The sequence below is a fragment of the Ammospiza caudacuta genome, chromosome Z, assembly GCF_027887145.1.
Source record: "Ammospiza caudacuta isolate bAmmCau1 chromosome Z, bAmmCau1.pri, whole genome shotgun sequence".
Taxonomy (NCBI): Eukaryota; Metazoa; Chordata; class Aves; order Passeriformes; family Passerellidae; genus Ammospiza; species Ammospiza caudacuta.
In genome coordinates, this window is record NC_080632.1 from 69648029 (window position 1) to 69668054 (window position 20026).

General features: G+C 37.9%; 1 protein-coding gene across 1 annotated transcript in view; it reads right to left on the reverse strand.

The window, feature by feature from the left end:
- Nucleotides 1-20026, reverse strand: part of PCSK5 (proprotein convertase subtilisin/kexin type 5) — a 226691-nt gene that overhangs the window by 15330 nt on the left and 191335 nt on the right. Inside the window, exons 23-27 of the mRNA XM_058824331.1 lie at nucleotides 19655-19852; nucleotides 19262-19330; nucleotides 9926-9968; nucleotides 8974-9116; nucleotides 7663-7863 (exon numbers count right to left, since the gene is read on the reverse strand). Coding sequence (XP_058680314.1) covers nucleotides 7663-7863; nucleotides 8974-9116; nucleotides 9926-9968; nucleotides 19262-19330; nucleotides 19655-19852 — 654 coding nt within the window. The remainder of the gene's footprint in view (nucleotides 1-7662; nucleotides 7864-8973; nucleotides 9117-9925; nucleotides 9969-19261; nucleotides 19331-19654; nucleotides 19853-20026) is intronic.

Consider the following 20026-nt stretch of genomic DNA (forward strand, 5'->3'; position numbering starts at 1 on the left):
TGACTAGAGTCACTCAAGATGCACCTAAACACAGAGAAATAGTACAAAATTAAGTTGAGAATGGGGGAAAAGGTAGGGAAGAGTCCATCATAACTGCTGGGATCAGCCAAAGGGCTGAACCGGTCTTCTCCCCCACAGTGACTCCTGTTGGGCAAGAATCCTGTTCTCTGCTGGTTTACTGGGAACTGCAGCTTGTCTGTGGATTCCTTTGAACACATTTCTTTTCAGTCAGGCACTATCACCACAGCCTTTGAACCTTAAGCTGTCACAACTTTACACGAATAAAGAGTGTTACTCCATAAACTGTCGGTGTGTGTCCTTCATGGGCACTAGCAGTGGCTGGCAGTGGGTAACACAGTCCAAAGGAGGGAGATCTGCTGAGGGGTCTCCCTTACACTGCTGGTTTCCCTGACTGAGTCAGTGGAACCACCTTCCCACCCAGCAGGACTGCCCAGTGAAGGTTCCCCCCGGGACACTGGCAGAGTGCACAAGGGTCTCACCTTTCCTGGGACGCTGACAGACAAATCAAACACTAAGGGTCCAGTAAGTATTCCCACACTAACACTGACTCTTGCTAGCATAATTTCTACAGCTCTTTTCCCCCTGCTGAATACCTTTTTAAAAGCATTTTTATTTCTCTTATGCAAATAATCCTCAAATAGATAATTGCTTACTTTTTTGAGATTCACTGTCAAAGACTTTTTTGGAGACACCACTCCTTAGCTTCATGTTTTTCATTACTTATCAGTATTTAACAAAATATTAAGAAGTGTCATTAATGTTGACTGCAAGAACACAAGAAATACTCCAGAAAAGTTGGCTGTTTTAAGGTTTTCTATTATCCTAACTTTATTTTTACAGAGCCTCTCTCTTTTGTTGTTTTTGAGTGAGGATCAGGTGAAATTAAGCAGAGGATCAGGTGAAATTAAGTTGTTAACTACTGCTGAAGAATATTTAAAGGAGCTCATTCTTTCTAAATGTTTGAAGCCTTACAATGCAAAATAAAGATTTCTTTTTGTGAACTAGTTTTTATTTCTTTTTATTTCTCTTTCCCTTTTGCACTATGTCCTCTTTTTTGTAATAGTTACTAGTTGCCACCAGAGGGGAATGTACATAAGCAATTAGGCTTCTGCAGACAACAGAAACAACATTTAACTTCCAGTCACATATAAGAATTTTAATTTCCCAATTTAAATATTGACAGAAGAAATTTGTAAAAATTATTTTAAAAAAAAATTCTGCATAGGTAAAATGAGTCTTTCTTGTGACTGGTTTTCATTTACCAAAAAAACCTGAAATAAAGCACACATTTAGAATAATATGAACTTCTTAAATGTAAATTTCCTTCACTTTAAATGTAAGATCTTTCCAGAGAATAACCTCATACAGCTGAAGAAATGGTCGTGCAACATGTACTTTCTCAGTCTTTGGACTGATTGCAAATGGAAAGGTTGAAAATTACTGGGTTTAAGCTGTTGGGTTATATTTTCCTTACCTGAGGAAAGAAAAGACCTGAGTGTTCAACAAAATGAATGATCTTTGGAGATCTACTGAGTTGCTTTTATCCTTAAACTTCTATTACTTTTTAAAAAAAATCAACATCCATTTTTTTTATTTTCAAAAGCAAAAGGCCTTTATTTAAACTCGGGTCAGAATCTGAGTCAAGACCATCTTTATTCTTGTGTCTTTCACAGAATGAGTAACATCTTTGGCCCAGCTAAGTCTCTGTTATTCTTTTATAGAATCTGAAAAACTGATCCTCATTATTTCTTGAGCTAAATTTTACTGCAACTTTGAAGCTGCCACAGTGCTCTTGTCCATTCATTCTATTCAAGGGATTATAAAACTGGAAGTGTGCAGAAAGACTGTGAAATATTTTTTCCTTATTCTTTTTTCTCATTTGGGATCATGCATCATGAGTGAGACAATGGTAGATTTTCTTGAAATGCCACTGTAAGATGTGACCCCAAAATTAATTAAGGAAAGAAGGAGTGAAATTTTATTTCCAATTAACACAATGTCCCCATATTTCCTTTTTTTTTTTCCTTCAGTTATGTTCCTTTGAGATCTCAACATTTTTTTCAATCTGCTGTCAGAGAAAAATTAAATAAGTTCTCAAAAATATTTAGGGTGAAAACCATGGGTTCATATGAAAACAAGTATGGTCCTCTTCACATGCTCACCACTTGTTCTGGAAAATGTAAAGTTTATTAAAAAAAAAAAAAAAAGCTGAAACCCTCTACAAAGTCCAAGGCATGTGAGCAGAGATATGACCATATATAAAGAAGTACGGCTTGACATACAAAAGCATTTATAATCCCTCCTTAATTTCATTCAGAACCACAATGGTGTTATAAGAGTTCTTTTTAGTTTCCCATTTCCTTTGTGATGTCCACCTCTCTCTCTCTCCCTGCTCTTTTAGAAAATGGATCATTAGGCCAGGTAGTGCAATCAGGAAGCAAAAGATGTTTTATTTCCTTCCATTTAAATCCTATGTATTCTTGCTTTTCTATGAGTAAAGAGGGGATTTAAAACCTTGTATTTTAGTTGCTATCAAACTAGGTCTCTGTGTACATTTGTAATATTTGTAACTCCTAGATATTATTTTCTGAAAGGATTTGTATATTTACAATATATTTTGTTACTGGACCGTAGTACAACTACTCTAGTGAGGGATGCAGAAGAGAATGGAGTACTGTTTCTTACTGGTATGGTATTCGTTTTAGAAGGTGACCTGTCTAGCTTTTATGCTGTGTAGTAATACATGGTTTGAATGTGATCCAGTTGAAGCGTGGCTTAGCTTGTTAGATTTTATTCTTTGCATGGCACTGTTCTTGCAAAACTAATACAACCATGAATAAAAAAAACCGAAACAGTTTACATGTCCCCATGAGGTAATAGCAATTATATAAATATAGTAAAATATATTGAAAACTATAAACATATGTAATAAAATGCTCAACTTCTCCCATTGTGAAGACTTACATGAACTGTAAATTTAAAGAAATTATAGGAGTGCTGGGAAGTAAATGACACTCCCCAATAACCATTAGTTATCAATTTAGTTGTCTTGTAACAACTACATTATTTTACAAATAAATACCAGAATTTATTGGTATCAATAAAACATACAAACAAATAACCAGAACATGAAACTGTCATGCATAAGAACATATTTGATAATGGATCATTTTTGCTTGCTTCTAGCAACTTGAAATTTCACATTTGGATGGTGATTAAAAGGGCTTCTACCTCTTCCCATGGTGGTGCAATTCTGCACTTTAAATGGCAAAACATTCTCATGTTTAAAGACTGTTACCCGTTCCCTCCTACTTCTGATTTCTCTCCTGTATTCTGCATAGCCCATTGCTTTTTTTTCCCTTCCCATATTCTGAAACCTTTATATGTATATATGCAGAACTGCATTAAGGTCCTTTTACAGCCTTAATTATTGTTTTCTCACAACCAGTATATTTTTACTGATTTTATTTTGCTTTTTATTTAGTAAAGGAAAATACAACTGATTAATGGTGCTTGTGGGAGGTTGCTCTTATTATTGGGGATGGCACATAACAGTGAACTGCTGCTATTTATCTACATGTAAAGAAACACACATTCCATCATTAGAAATTGATCCCATTCCGTACCTCTTTTTTTCCCATTTTTAATTTTCATTACAATGTAGCATATTAAACCAAGGAATGACTGTTTTTAAGGGTGCAGCCCTTTAGTGACATGGCAAAACAAAGACCCCATCATAATTCGCAAAATATCTAATCCAGTTAAAAGGGGCCATGTGCTCCCTTGGTAAATTAAGTTTATACTAGTGTGTTTCCTGGCTTCCACATTGATCATCTGGTACATGAGAGAAAATATAGATATTTCATGCTGGAAACCTAGAGTTCAGTTGTTGAGTTTTTTCCCTTTCTCCTTTTCTTGGCTTGCCCTGTCTTTTTAAAAGCCTGAGTAACAGATATAATGATGTTGCATTATTTCAGACCTGAATATGACCTTTCAGGGATTCAGCAGAATATACTAGTTTGCTCAGCAGAGTATACCAGCAAAGTAAATAGAAATTTAAATAGATTTTTTAATAGTTTTGAATGCTGAAGTGTTTGCTCATAAAAAAATTGTGAGATGGTCTATAATTTATCCTTGCATAAAAAAATGGAAGTGAAACCTTGAACATGATAGAAAATATTCCACATTCACAATGATTTTAGTTCTAACCTAAATGGACTAGTCTCTCAACTTGCAAAGGCAGTCAGACCCTGACTTGTTTTCTCCATGGAGGGTTCTGATGTACTGCCCTTTAAACTATGTTAGCCTTGTAACCAGCAAAACGTTTCCCAAAAGTCACATTGTTCCCATGGTATGTCAACATACTCACTAAACCCACAGTGGAACCCACTGAATTAATGTGGTTGGGAGGGCCAAAGAGAAATTGTTTCATTGTTTGTCATGCAATTCAAGGTCTGATACCTCAACTCTTAATTAGTACATTTCTGAAGAAAAAGAGTAAATGGAAGAGTAACATCGTAAAAGCTGATGTAAACTATTAGATGAGGAAGTTTTGTTTGTCTTCCTACTTGAGTTGTCCTCCTGCAAGCCTGGAGCAGGCCATGTACTGGGGATGCATTTGGTGCTCTCCTTCCTTCACTCCCGTGGCAAGGGCAAGGTTGTTTATTTAATCCCAACCTCCTCAGACCCAGCTCAATTCCCCAAATTGGTAGGACTAGAAATCATCTGGCCTGTATTTTTAAATCAGATTCTTTAATTCAGGCCACCGAAGATCAGAGGCAGCTCTACCACGGTGCTGCAGTAAGGTAAATATGCTGAGCATGCTGAGGAAGATGCACTGTAAGAAGCTTATACTGATGAAGAGCCAGAGAAGATGCAAGTCAAAACTCAAACCTCAGCCACAACCTTGCTCATGTAGGGCTGGTGAAAATCATGGAACTATTCTAATAACCCCTACAGCTTGGACAAGCTACCTGAGTCATGCCTGCCATGCTGCATGACAGGCTACCCTTGGAAAATGAGTTTGAAAACAGATGAGGTGGAGGTCTCCTTGTATTTTGGTAAGAAAAAGTAACTGTGAATAAAATCAAAGAGTACATAAAAAACCACCATATCAAAAAAAAGGTAAAGTGAGATAAAAGATTCCCAGATACATTTGTCCACAGTAGATGGTGAAAGACTTGGAAGGATGCTTTGGTTTTGCCCTCAATTATGAAAGAAAAATTATTTTCTCCGTATATCTGTATATATTAGGTATATCTTTGAAATATACAATGGAAGAGGAGGAGGACCTACAGGTATGCTTAAAATAAGCTGGAGAGGGATTATATGTTCTTCACCCAGGGATGTTTTCTGTACAGGTATGAGAGCCAGAATACTCACTCATATAAATTTCAAGGAGCAGAGATAGGTTTTATCCATTCTTGTATTAATCCTACAGAATTGTGTGGACAATGATAGTGACTGCATTCCTTAAATTTTATTGATTTTCAGGAACATTTAGATAAGAAGAAATGGATTAGAAAGAAAAGGATTGTGACAAATTGTGAAACACAGAATGGTTTTGGTTGTTTAGTTTGCTTTCTTTTTTCCCTTTTAAAATGATCCATGTATATCAAAATGTTATCAGGGTATGAAATGCACTGCCATCTCTAACCAGGAGCAACCTTAGCAGTGTGATGCACTGCTAGAGCTAAATGTGTTTTCTCTCTGCCTTCCTGGATCCTATGTTTTTTGTTGAGGACCTTTAGCATGCAACAAGAATTTCCAGCATACACAGTACGGTTGCAAATCTGGACTCAGCTGACATCTGCCCCTTGAATGAAATCATCAAAATAAATGAGTGAGTGATATTCAAAATAAAAATCAACAATTCAAGTTGCGTTGTTTTTAAACAATGACAATTATTTTGATGAGAACTGTATGAGACTACAGTCTCTGAATGGGAAGCTTCAGAAAATGTCAATAAATGTAGTTACTAAAGGATGTAACTTCAATAAACACAGTGACAACTTCATTATGTTTTGACTCAAAGATTACTTCTATGTGGAAGCCTGGGGGAAAAGGCTCAGGACATCCCCAGCTTCACATCACTTTCCCGGTAGTTACATGGTACAGCAGTTGCCACACGGAAGGAATCCCTGCAGGGCTGTCCAAGAGGAGCTGTACAGCCACCAGCCGTGTTCCCTGGGGTCCCATCACCAGCTGCAGCAGGAATCCTGTGTCTTTGGAACAGTCATTAATGTCCAAGCCAGAACAGCTCTGAGTGAGACATGCCTTTCAGTCTGAAATGTCCCTGAGACAGATGTATTTTTGCTACTGGAAGGGAAAGTGAATGGTGTGCAAGACAGAGAAAGAAGTTTCACAGGACAGGAATGTTCATTTATGTAGAACTGCATCAGATGTCTGCTCAAATGAAAAAAGTTGACAAGAAGTCACCATGTTCAACAGTGTGAGAAAGAGATAATCAATAGATAGATCATACTACAGATATGGTCTTTTCATGGCACTGATGTATATGTAGTCTTAAGTTGAGAAAAACCCCAAACTTGCTTCTGTGGATTAAACGCAAGAAAATGCAAGTAGGAGACAAACTTTCTATTGATATTCTTATTTTTATGTCTCTCTGATATTTTTTTGAACTGAAGAAAAGTTATTCCTATAATCTATAATACGCAATTTCTCCAACAGATAGGCAATTAATTGAAATGGTCAAAATTTTTTCTGAAAGTATTAATTACAGTATTTTAGTTTCTAATACAAGATCATATTGATCTAAGGATTGTCATTCTTGGATGTGTTTGATTCAAGTGAAAACATAGGAAATAGTCTATATATGCCCTCTTCATTTAAAACTTTTTAAATAAGAAATTTGTGACAGTACTAGGTTGCATTTGAAGATAGATAGATAGATAGGAAGGAAAATAATTTTTTAAATTATTGCAGTGGTCCTCTGAACATCCCTAAATAAAGGCATTTTTGTTCCAAATACCTTTTGGATTTTTGGGAGCTTTTTTGGAACAGAGAATTGCTCCCCTCATGCTATGGATGAGACCACCAAGAAAAAAGTAATTACTTTGTCAAAGATGTGGAATGGCCAGCATGGGACCAGAAAGTCAGAATGTAGCCCTACAGCTCATATTTGGTCTCTCAGAAAGCATTGCAGATGTACACAGAGAAAGGAAAAAAGAGAGGATAGATTTTTTTTTTCACATTACACACACAAATAGTCACACACAATATTATTTTCTATTTCTTCCAACTTATATTGACTTCTCTGGAGGGAACAAATGGCCACAAAGCTGGTCTAAAACCTGATCTTCAATGCACCCAGAGTTTTTTAACTCCCCATAACTGAATCTCTTACACATCTTTTATATTTTAAATTTTTTTTCTTAATTATATTTTTAATCTTTATTCAGATAAGATAGCTAAGAAACACCTACATTGTATGGACATGTTCTACTATTTGCAGGAGAATGAATTTCAGTTTGTGGAACCAATGGGTTTGGTCAGTATACTTTTAAAATTACAAAAGTCCAGTTTCAAGCAATCTGCAAGATCTTGCTATAGTCTTTCTAAATTTTAAATTAGTAGCCTTCAGAGAAACAGAGAAGATTATGAGACCTGTTTCAAACTTACCCCTCCATAACTTCCCACCTGGCAGAGAATTTCTTGGGTTCAGGCACTGCCCATGAGACAGCTGGAAACTGTCTTTGCACGCAGTGCAGTCCTTGTAGCTGTGCCCAGCACAGGTTACACAGCTCCTGTGGCAGGGCTCACACTCTCTAGAGATGCCATCAGCAAAGAAGCCATCTCCACACTCACTCACACAGGTGCCATCTGCAACAGAAACAGAGCCTGGAAGCACAATGACTCCTGTCCATCCCTCTGTCTCCAGCAGAAACGGTTTAAGAGAAAGCAGTATGTAAGAACTTATGAAAAATTTTGCAGCTATAAAAACTCTTTTTTTTTTACCATGAAATCTAAATTCAGTTCAGTTGCATATGAGAAACTCCACAAACTTCAAACCAATCTACATTTATATATACCTCTAACTTGGCTTTAATCAATGTACTAAATATGAGTGCATACAAATCTAATGGAAGTCCATGCCTGGGTAAAAGTTTTATGGTTTACTCTTAACAATTACACTGTCTCAATAAAAAATTAAAGACTAGGTGCCTTTAAGATTTTTAGATATTGCAAATTTTAGACATATGCAAATTTATAGGATTCCAGTTTCTGCTGAATATGAAGTTAAGTTCAGGTTTAAAGCTGATCCAGATTAAGGTTTTGCACACCTCATCAAAACCTCTGGAAGTTGTAGCACTTATGGCTTTTTGAGTTTTGTCTAATTTCAGTTTAAAGAGATCATAGACCCTTGGTTTTGATCACAGAGTTTTTCACAGAGCAAGGTGCCACGACTGGGCACTTTCAACAGCCAGGGCAAGAAAATACTGTAACCTCAGGAATTCCTGTGGTTCATTTTTGGCACCACGTCTGAACCAGACCTGCCTGATTTATGGCTTCCATAAAAAGCTGGGAGATTCCTACTCTTGTGTGATTCTGGTGTGGAACTTGGTGGTTTTAACTGAGCTTTTTTTAGAGTGTTTAAAAGTCAAAGTAAAACTGGACTTGCAAATAGTAGGAAAACATTTAAATGTCTTTCTGTAGTTAAAAACCCCTCCTTTCACAAAGTCTGAATCAAATGCATTTTTAAAACGTGCCTGAAAGAGCTGAAATTTAACTATATAGACCCTTTGAACCAAATTATGCTACTGGGTAACGTACCCACCTTACATTAAGGCAAATGCCTGATTTTGCAAAGAGCCTCCAACTGTCTCCCATAGAACAGATTCATGAATTTGAGAGTTTGGACTGAGAGCATTTTTTAAAAGAACTAGTCTAAAATATTCTTGTGTACTATGCCATTATTAGCACTTTGCTTACCTGAGAGATAGAAGCCTTCCTTGCACCAGTCACACCCGTCCTTGTCACAGCTGTCACAGTTGCTAGGACAATCTCTGCACTGCCAAGAACTTTCATCTCTGTAGGTGTTTTCTGGACAGTATTTATAGCAATGCTGCTCATACCTGTAAGATAAATTGAACACCGTTAGTAAGTTTATTTTGAAGGTCATTGAGTTTGCTTTCTGTGTGTTTCTAGGGATGGTAATGATAAAGCATGATTAGCATAATGAACAGAAATTATTCCTATAATGAGGATTTAAAGTGTAGTTGTGGTTATGTTGTTTATTCATCTAGCAAAGTCGTGTTTCCTAATCTCAGGATTCTTAAATATGATTAATTTTATTTTATTTTTCAAAAGTAGGCAGAAACCTGAATACATGCTTCATTAAAAAATATTATATCATGATTTTAAAGAGCTGATTGTGTGTAAAAACATAATCCACTGCCTTTGTTTATAAAGTCAACTTAGTCAACATTTTCTTTTCCAATTTTTCAGAGATCTATGAATACTGTCTTTGAAAAGCAGTAATGTTCTTTTCTCTCCATGTAAGTGCTAAATTAATTTTTTTATTCATTTGCATAAACTCCATACATTTATTATTCTTATGAACTTCACATACCAGAACTAGACACAACATACTAAAAGCAAATTTGTTCCAAGTCCATATGCACTGTTTAACTTTTTGACACTTTTTGTTCCATATTCTGATATCTGAAGGTCCCACCAGTCCATAAGTTTTAACAGGTCTCAATACTGACTGACTAGCTAGTCTTCTGACATTTCCCAAGTCTTTTTCCCATTTACTGTTTCTCACACAAGCAATTTAAAGCATGAGACAATGTACACAGCACAGATCTATGTAGTAAAGTGCATATTTTTGCTTCAGAAAATGTGTAGTCGTGAAGAGCAATACATATACAGCTATACTTACATGTAATAGTTTTGAATGCATGTTATACAAATTCTTGGATCATCTGAAATTTAAGATATAAAATTATGTAAATAATTTTCAGAGTAAAAACCAGAGTGCCAAAAATAACTTTTTTGACAGCAATTTTATGTTAATGTTTCTAACACTTAAATAATTACAGTCATAAAAAGAACATTGTTGTCTCTGAATCTCTGTTCACATTTATTTTGAGATGGAATCTTCCACAGATCCTGGACTGTATTTTCACAGTAACCTGTGGCTTTTTAGTCCTCAGCACAATCTAGGTACCAGGTATCTGGAGGGAGCAAAGTCCCTAGGAAGTGGTGATCTGAAAAGCAAAACCTTCACAGGGGCTCAGGTTGGGTCAAATGAAACTGTTAAAAAGAGACTGCAACTTATCTGAAGCAATAATTTCATCCTATTTCTCTATTTGTTGCAAAGGTAAGTTAAAAACTTTTGACGCCTCTGGAAGCATACTAATCAGTTTAAATTTTAAAATCCTGAGCTAGACAAGACTGTTTTTATATTTGGAGAGGGGGCAATGGTGGAAGAGATAGTGGTAGTGCAAACCTTTTGGGTAAACCTTCCCACCAGAAAACTAATTTTTATATTTAAAAAATGTGTTGAACGAACAGGAAAGTGTCACACAATTTTAAAACTCATAAAATTATGGATGTGACTCCCAAAATTAGGAACATTTTTTATAAAATTTCTTCTATCATCTTCTACTCACTATTTCTTTCCCCTTTAACAAAATATCCCAGAAGCAGCAGAATGGGAGAAAATAGAACAACCTGGGTGAAAGCATTCTGTATTATAAAGAGAATTACAGAATCCCAGAATATTCTGAGTTGGAAGGGAGGCAGAAGGATCATTGAGTCCAACTGCTGGCCCTGCAAAGCACCATCCCCAAGACTCACACCATGTGCCCGAGTGTTGTGCAAGCGCTTCCTGAACCCTGTCAGGCTTGGTGCTTGGATCTCTTCCCTGGGGAGCCTGTTACAGTGCCCAGCCACCTCCGGCTGAGGAACCTTTTCCTGATATCACACCTAAACCTTCCCTGACACCATCGCAGCCCATTATCTTGGGCTGTCACTGGTTACTGGTCACCACAGAGAAGAGTTCGATATCTGGCCCTCCTCTTCTCCTCATGAAGAAGCTGTAGATTGTAGCCATGTCTCTCCTCAGTCTCCTCTTCTTTGGCCTGAATAAAACAACTGGCTTCAGCTGCTCCTCATAAAGCCTCCCCTCCAGATTCATCACCATGCCTATGGCCCTCCTTTGGATGCTCTCTAATAGCTTAATGTCTTTTTAATTTTGTGGGGCCCAAACTGCTCACAGTCCTTAAGGGGGGCTGCACCTTTCCCTTGCTGAACTTCACATGGTTGGTTATTGCCCAGTCATTGAGGTGTCTCTGCAGGACCTCCCTTTGATTAATTCAACAGCTCCTCCCAGTTTTGTATCATCAACAAACTTGCTTAGGATCGCTTCTGGTCCTGCATCCAGCTCCTTTATGGCAATGTTGGAGAGTACAGGATCAAGAATGGAGCCCTGTGGAGCCCCACTGGTGACAGGCCACCAGTCTTGCCCTTTGTGCCTGACCCATGAGCCAACTGCTCACCCACCCCATGATGTGCTTATCCAGCTGTGTGCTGGAAGTTTTGTCCAGAAGAATTTTGTTAGAGACTATGCTCTTCATTTCTGGGATAATTGAAGAGAGTGCCACCTCCCCTTCTGAATCAAGGAATCATGGAATCAATTAGTTTGGAAAAGACCTCTGAGATCAGCAAGTCCAACTTTTGACCAAGCACCCTGTCAACACTAGATGCCATGTTGTCTTTCCACAAACACTTCTAGGCATAGTGATTCTACCACCTCCCTGTCCTGTTGGAGAATTTTGCTCAGACATGGCTTAAAGAAAGAGGCCATGAAAATATACAGCTGATGGAAAAGTAAAAGGCAGCTGTAAAGCAGCAGTTCTCAAGCCCGTATCTGTAAATAACTAGGTTCTCAGGCACATTTTATAAACAGCAGGATTCTCAGACAGTCTTCTCATAACAGGTAAACATTCTGTCCTTGGGAACAGACATGGAGGCTGAGAACCCTTCATATCAGGGTGAGAACAAAAATCTTGGTTTCAATAACAAACCACAGGTATTGGAAACAAAAGGAGGGATTAATGTTTTAGCTGTAGCCTATGAGGAGCTCAGATTTTGCAATATGCATGAGCTTAATTGACACCACTATAAAAGTGTGTAAGTGAGATCAATAAACCGGAGTTCGATGCTGAATCAAAGGATGGGTTGTCTCCCTTCGCTTTCAACACTGTCCATTAGGTGTAACCACAGTTTCTGTGATGAAATTCTTCCTAGTATCCAATCTAAACCTCCCCATGTGCAGACAAGAGCTACATCTTCTCATCCTGCTGCTAGCTGGCTGAGAGCAGAGGCTGACCTACACCTGGCTACAACGCCCTTACACGCAGTTGTAGAGAGTTCAGAAGTTCCCCCTGAGTATCCTTTTCTGCAGGCTAAACAATTCCAGCTCTCTCAGCTGCACGGGGTTGTTGTGGCCAAAGCACAGGGTCTGGCACTTGATGTTTCCAGTGCCCTGAAATCTCTTTTCATTAACCTTGAGCTTCTTGTTGAAATATCACTGGCACTCCTGTGAGAGCAATAGTAAGCAGTATTTCGAAGGCTCTATTAACCCCTTCATTTTTTTGGTGAGGTTCCTGATTTCGGCCCCAAGGAGGCAGCAAACTTCCCTGAAAAGAAGATCTGGTCTGCAGATGGTTTAGATTATATTTGTTTTAATGTATATTTTCTTCAGTAATTCCAGCAAAAAGATTCAGCAGTTAACATTTCTTGACTGTTTTGATTCATGAAGTTTCTGAACTGCAAATTGTTGAAGGAGTAAAAAATACATGCTTTGTTTGTATATGTAATTTTTGAAGTATGTTTGGTCAGTGGCTTCTGAGCTAGGTGAATTTCTGGTCTAATCTGAGTAGTTTTCTTCTATGCTCTTATTTCTATGGAGAACTTTAAAGTAAAATTTGGAATATTCTGTACTTGCAGAATTCAAGGTTTGGTCTCATATCTTGAGCTTTTCCAGTGATTTTTCCCAAGCCCAGATTTTACACAGGAAATAGTTTTTTCTTTCTCAGAAAATGAAAAAAAATCAAAGAAAGAAAGTTTTTTTCAATACATGCACTTTATATCTTCAATGTGGAACGAAATTCTCTTTTACCTACACTCAAGGGAAGACAGCATGCTCCAATGTAATGTTCTGCTTACCCTGAAATGTCAGGACTGAAAATCAGAGAAAAGTTCCAAAACTTGTTGGGCATTTGTTTCTGCACAGATTGCATATTACCACCACAGAAGCTTGTAGAAAAAAAGTCTTACTATCTGAAAATCTTAAACCCCTTCTGCAAGACTAACTTTTTTGTGGAAGATTTACTCTGAGATCCTTATGATAATTTTGTCTTGAAAGCCAAAGTCTATTCATCATCAGGGACGGATTGAAGAAATGAAGTCTTCCTTTCTCTTTCTTAGGTTGCTATGGGAACCAGAGGAGTTTTCACTCTTTTATCATGTAATGATAAATCTGTGTCTGTAAGTCTGAGTCCGTGGACAGTGCTGCACTTTCAGCTGCCTCACACTTCCTTAAATCTTCTCCAAATACTTCTCTTCTCACTCCCACAGCTTTATAAACTCCATATTCCTCTATTCCATGCTGTATAATGGATCTTGTTGATCATTTGTGTATTATTTATTCTCACTTTCAGCCTTTATAACTTTATGTTTTTCACATAGACCTTGTAACCTCAACCAAATTAAATAGTTAGGTTCTGGATGACCTTTGAGAGTGTCTCAGAATTTACCTTGCTAGATCAAAGAGGCTAAATGCCACGCTTGGGCCTAAATGCCTCTTTGGCAGGCCTTTATTCTCGGGGACATGGCTCCTTGGGTTTTCTCAATTTCTTTTGTAAGATATCTTTGAAAGAGAAAAGTGTTATAACTTTGCTGAACACTTTTCACTCTGCACCCAATTGAGGAGTACTTTACTGTCAGTGTTAGCCTTTGAAAACAGTCCTAGTGCAAAGGTTGCAAAGCCATGTCATGGTGTTCACTGTGGAAATTTGGATGGATCAGGAGTTGGGATATACTGTATTTTGCTGCATGGAGATGAAATACTCTGTAGGAATCCATAAGAACTATTCATAACATAAGATGTTTTACTTCCACAGGTTGGGTGAGGTGAGTGGAAGAGAGCCCAGAAGTGATTAAGAACTGGCTCAGGAACGTGTGACTCCTTGGGAGCAAACTGTCAGGAAGACTGGCAGTGGAAATTGAGAGGATGCCTGACTCAATTCTGAGAGGAAGACCTTCCTCCACTGGTTCCTATGAGTTATCTGTGAGAGGTCCCTGTGCTGCAAATGTTCACCTGCTCAGTGAGCTAGGTGTGTCTATTTATTCAGCATTATTAGTCACTGGTGTGGCAATTTCTGCTTGTGAAATGTACATATGCAAGCCAGTAGATAAGGCGTATCAGAGAATTTTGTCACTTATCACCTTCAAAGGTAGCCAAATTTGGTATCTGCTCATTGTGTAAGTGCAAAAGGGCATATGCAAATTGTATGATTAGAGAGAGAGCTAAAGTTGTTTGAGAAAACACTTTAGTCCACATGTATTTTAAACATAAGAACTAGGAGCCAAGACTTTTATGTTTTTGTGTTTTATTAACTCTGAAGTTCTCTTTGAATAATTACTATAAGTGGCTCAGAATCTACAGTTTTACCTTATTTTTTTCTCTTGTTCTGAGTGTTGGCTTACAGCCACAGGCTTTCTAAAAAGGAAAGTTTAGCTTTGAAGAAGGTGTCTGAAGTTCATTATGGTTTTAAAAGTCTTGAGAAAATATGAATGCTATCCTGCAGTTATCTAGATGATATCTAAGTGAGCCTGCATTGAGAGGTGGAAGGTGAATGCTGCAATGGCATAGAGAAAATCCTCTTCCTTAATATTTTCTGCAGCAGAATTTTGTCTTTCTAAAGCTGCTTTTGTTGAGGAAACTGGACTTAATTTTGTAGACTTCATGATGTTTACTGGCACCCACCAGAAAAAAGACATTAAAATTTAATCAAAACCTGATGGCCAAAGGTAATGAAAAGCTGCAGTTCCCAGCTTTCTGCATCAGAGGGAGCAGCCATTCATTGCTGCTCTGAAAAGTAAACTCAGCGTGTCCAAAACTGGGTTACAGGAGCTGAGGTACCAAAGACATAAGGTATCATAAAGATAATCTTGGCTGTGTGGACTTGTGATGTATCGAGCACACTTTCTTGGACACTTGGTCTGTCCAATATTTGCTTCCACCGAAATAGGGATCTATTTGAAGTTCTTAAGAATTTAAACATAGGTACTGAGGTCACCCTTAAGCCTTGGCTTGTGCCTGTGCTAGAGTCTTGTGCCTTTCAGGTCTCGTGGGGAGTTGTGCACGAGGATGACAATTGTGCTCCTGTGGCATCTACAGAGCCAGTGCACCCCAGAGCCTGAGGGCAGGACAAAGAGAGGAGGTGAGCCCTGATGTGCACAGCCATTGTTTGGACACTGTGCACACAAAGCTGTAGATTTTCTGGAGGTTAGTGCTTTCTAAGGCAAAGCTCCTATCAGCACATGCAGGACTTAGTGTCTGCAGGCAGAATGGTACCTGTGAGCACTAAAGATTCTTTACATCCTAAAATATTAGTGGCCTCTGAATTAATGAAGTGAAACAGAAAGAAGATAATAACTGAATTTAAAAGAAGGCATAATTTGTATTTTAACTACATAGACTTACCTGTGATTGATTTAGTTTCTCCCTCAGTTCCTATGTCTGCTCTTAGACTTTCAGTGTTGATACAATGAAGATATATTGCCACACTGGTGCCTTAAAACAAAACCCACTCCAAACTTGGAGGAAACCAAATAGATTTGACTACATTCCTTGAGGATTCCAGGAGGTCTTACAAACAAACATTATCTATTTTAGTATCCTCACACTTTACTATTCCTCCTGGTGAAGAAAAACCTGCAGTGTTACTTACTGCGTGGGTTTTACTTTCTTCTCTGAAATGCCTGATATGGGATGCAAAGCATGCAACCATTACAAAAGTATGATACCTCTGTCTTAATCTGGATGTAGTGTCACTACTGATCAAAGAGAGCGACTGCCCATGCAGACTTGCTCTATTCTGCTGGCATATGGCATCAGGCCAGAAGAAAGCAAATATTATTAATTTTCCTGTCTGCGCAAAGCAGGACAACAATGCCAGAGGCTGCAGCTGGTGGTTTGATCTATCATTTGTGCCTTGTGAAAATGATCTTTTGAGCAAAACTCTTTCAAGCCAGTAGGAAAACAGGCAGTTCAGTTACCTTAATATGAATATATATTCCTCCAAAAAACTGGAGTTCTGTCTACAAGGAAAAAGAAAAATATAATAATCTTTGTAATTTGTAGACAGTAAGAGAATGCTTTGCATTTTGCTGGTTTAGAATGTTTAGAATTTAAATGGAATAAAGCTTCTGTAAGTGACCCTGTGCTCAGCATAAACTGAAGAAGTTATTTATTTTTACTTCTTAGAGTTTATATTGAAGGATCTTAAAGCATTTAGAAGAAGCAGGTGCTGAATGATTTTCTATGAGAGAATGGTCTTCAGTCAGCTGAGGATCCATAAATATGCACAAAATATATTTGCAGCTGTGTGTATGAAGAACTACTTTTCGGTATGTGAACTATGTAAATGTTTATTCCAATTGCTATGATTACTACCTTTTTTCCCCACTGCAGTTTTACCTGAAATTTTCATAGCATTGAACTTTTCCCACACCTTCTCTACAGTTCCTAGAATAAATTATTCTGTTGTGTTAAAGGGAAGATAGGAAAAAGAAACTGCAAGGCCATGCAGCATCCACTTAGCTTTAAAATGGAGTCTGTAGAAAGACTATGAAACTGTGAAACTAAATGTAGCACGTTCCTTATTTTCTCACCTTGAAATTGTAGTATTTTATGTTATTTTTATGGCAGCGTAATTTCTCTAGAGTTTGCAAAATAATAAACTTCTTGTAGGAGACAGGAATTAAAAATTTTGCTTTTCATGTTTTTTATGAAAGTTTCTAAATACATCAGCTTTCTGATTAGACATGAGAAAGTCATTACTGTACTTAACTAAGAATGAAGTTGTTGATATGCCCGAAAACTCACTGAATGTTAAAAGCGAAAATACAAGCAAATATTTGCCATACAATGTAGGTAGATATAGGTATCTACCATAGCTACCTGACTTATTTTAAGTTAAAGCTGACAGGTCCTTATTTAATTCAAGAACACATTATAGTTTGGAAAATCTGCTTGTGACTGTGCTTTTAGGCCACTACTGTTCTTCTTTTCCAAGTAGAACAGCAAACCAACCTCTGACTCTCAGTAATATATGCATCATGAGCACCAAAATCTTTCCTTAATAGAATGCCTGTAAATAAACTCTGGCGTCTTAATACTTCTGACTTTATACAGCAGTGAAAATTAATTCAGTCTTTGTTTTACCTGCAGCCATTGTACTGAATGTTGAAGCTCTTAAAAGCCCTCTTTTAAATCAGAACTTTGAGTGCAAGAAGTTGAAAGTATGTAATGTTATGGATGATTAATATTTAGGAGACTGGTGACCCTCCCAGGAAAAAGGCAAAAGAGTACAGCCCCTTTTTCTGTATGCCAGCTGACCATGAACAGCCTTTCAGTCTCCTTATGAACACCTATTAAGTTCATAATAAAGAAAATCTTCCTCTGAATAACTTGAAATTATTATATTTTTTAAAAAGTTGCTATTCATCTATTCATACATATTAAATATCTACCCAATTCAAAACACTGATTGCCACTACACCGTTTCAGAAAAAAACCAAGTAATTTGAAGTCACAATCACTGTAAAAATCACAGAAAATGTTAGCATGGGGAAGTGACATCTGATAGCACCAATAAAGATAGGTATTGAAACATAAACTCTCCCTTAACTTCTCCTCCGCTCTGCCAAGCAGGCAGCTGCCATGGATCTGGAAAACACACCATACAAAAACAGAACACAGTGTAGTTGCATTCATGTTAAAACCATCTCTTCATTCAACAATTTGGACGGGGCAGTTGTAGTCACAGAGGAAAACCTTGGGCTTGGCTGAATTCACAGGGAATGGCTGGTCACCAGCATCACAGGAAATGTTTTATGGTATCACACACTAGATTGGACAACTGGCAGGAAGAAGGAATTATGTGATGAATTATGTGACAGTTAGTGCAGCCAGAAGAAGAGCTGCACAGACAGTTGTGGTTTAGAGTTTGTTGCAGACAGTGGCATGCCAATACTGTGCTGTTCCAAGTTTTTCAGAACTGGTAACTCAAATCCAGAAAATGTCCCAAGCATGGATGGTAGTTCTGAATGTGAGCAATACAGTTTTTACGGAAAGGGCATATTTTTTGTATCCAAGGTTTTCACTTCTGGAACATGACAAAGCAGAATCTGTGCTTGCCTGAAGGGGAGTTCCACACCCTCTTAGCAGACCTCCATGGGACTATAAGCGTTCACCCGTGATTGCACCCTCTGCACTTGCTGACTCCTTGCAAACAGTCTCACTTTCTCTGGATATTCGGGTAGGAGGAGAACCCCCTGAAACTGTAGGGCAGCTGCAACAGCCACATGGCAAGCTGAGATTCCACCTGAATCCCAAACCCCTCTTTTTATTTAAGACTGCTGGTTGCATTTTCAACTCAGTGCATTTCCTTTCTTTTCCGTTTCAACAGGAACACCAAATAAACTGCACATGGATGAATTAGCCTGTACCATCCTAGAAATGTATACAAGGAATTTTTTAGGGCAGCAGCATTGTTATTGCAATACCTTGCTCTTGAATGAAATTAAAAGATTGTCCTTATGCCTATATTCCTGAAGAAAAAGGATAGGGTGGCAATCTGTTTTGAGGCATAGAAAATTCTGAGTCTGATAATAGTTCAATAGCTTTCTAAAGTCAGTAAGTCTTTCAGTCTGAGTATGGCATTCAAACAGGAAAAAAATAAAAGTTCTGCAAATTTTAATAGCTAAATTATTAGAAAATTATTCTTCTTTATGCTGAATATAAATTTTAGAAATTTATTTCAAAAATAAATATAGTATGGAATATAATTATTTGTTGAGAAACCACCTGCACCAGTAAGTAGCTGCTCAGCAGCATGCGCTTAAGATGATGACAAGAGTGAGGGGAACTAAATTGTCACTACTTTAGAATAACAATAAGGTTGATGAAGGGATTATTTACCCTGTCTGCAGCTCTGGCATCCATCTGAACATGGTATGCAGTCTTCAGAGTCAGGATCTTCCACTTCACCTGTGTTTTGCAAATCATCAGTTTAATTCTAGATAATGCAACATTTGGAACCACTCAGCAAGGTTCCTGGAAATAAACTTGATTCAAATCAGAAAAGGAGAAAGACCCATGGAAATTTGTTTTCTCATTTGTTTTTGCATAACCCACTCAATTTGAGGAAAACATTCTTACTTTACAATAACATGATACTAGAAGAGGATCAGAGCTGGTACTTGAGGACCTCAGAGTCAGGTGTGTGTTTCAAAACATTTTTTAATATGCTCAAGCAGATTTCTGTAATAGTTTCAATAGAGTGCTTGTTATCTCCTACTGAAGGACACTTACCTTGTCTACAGCTGTGCTTCTCACACACGTTTTGAGCAAGGTAGTAGCCTCTGGAACATCTTTTGCAGTGGCTGGAGTTCAGGCACACCTCGCAGTGGCCAGGGCAAGGCACGCAGGTGTGCTCCAAGTGGAAGTGGCCTGGAGGACAATGGTCTCTGCACTCCCCATGGTACAGGAAACGTTCCACCCCTCTGCTGTCTGTGGCAAACAAATGGGGAAAAGCTGTCAGCCACAGAGGGCATTTGTGGCATGAGAAGGAGCTTTATGAAGTTGTAGTGCTGCAGTAGAGATACTGACTGCTGCATTTTACAGTTTTACACCAAATGAGATGTATAAAAGTCTCAGGACCTCAAACTTCTCACATTCCTGGGG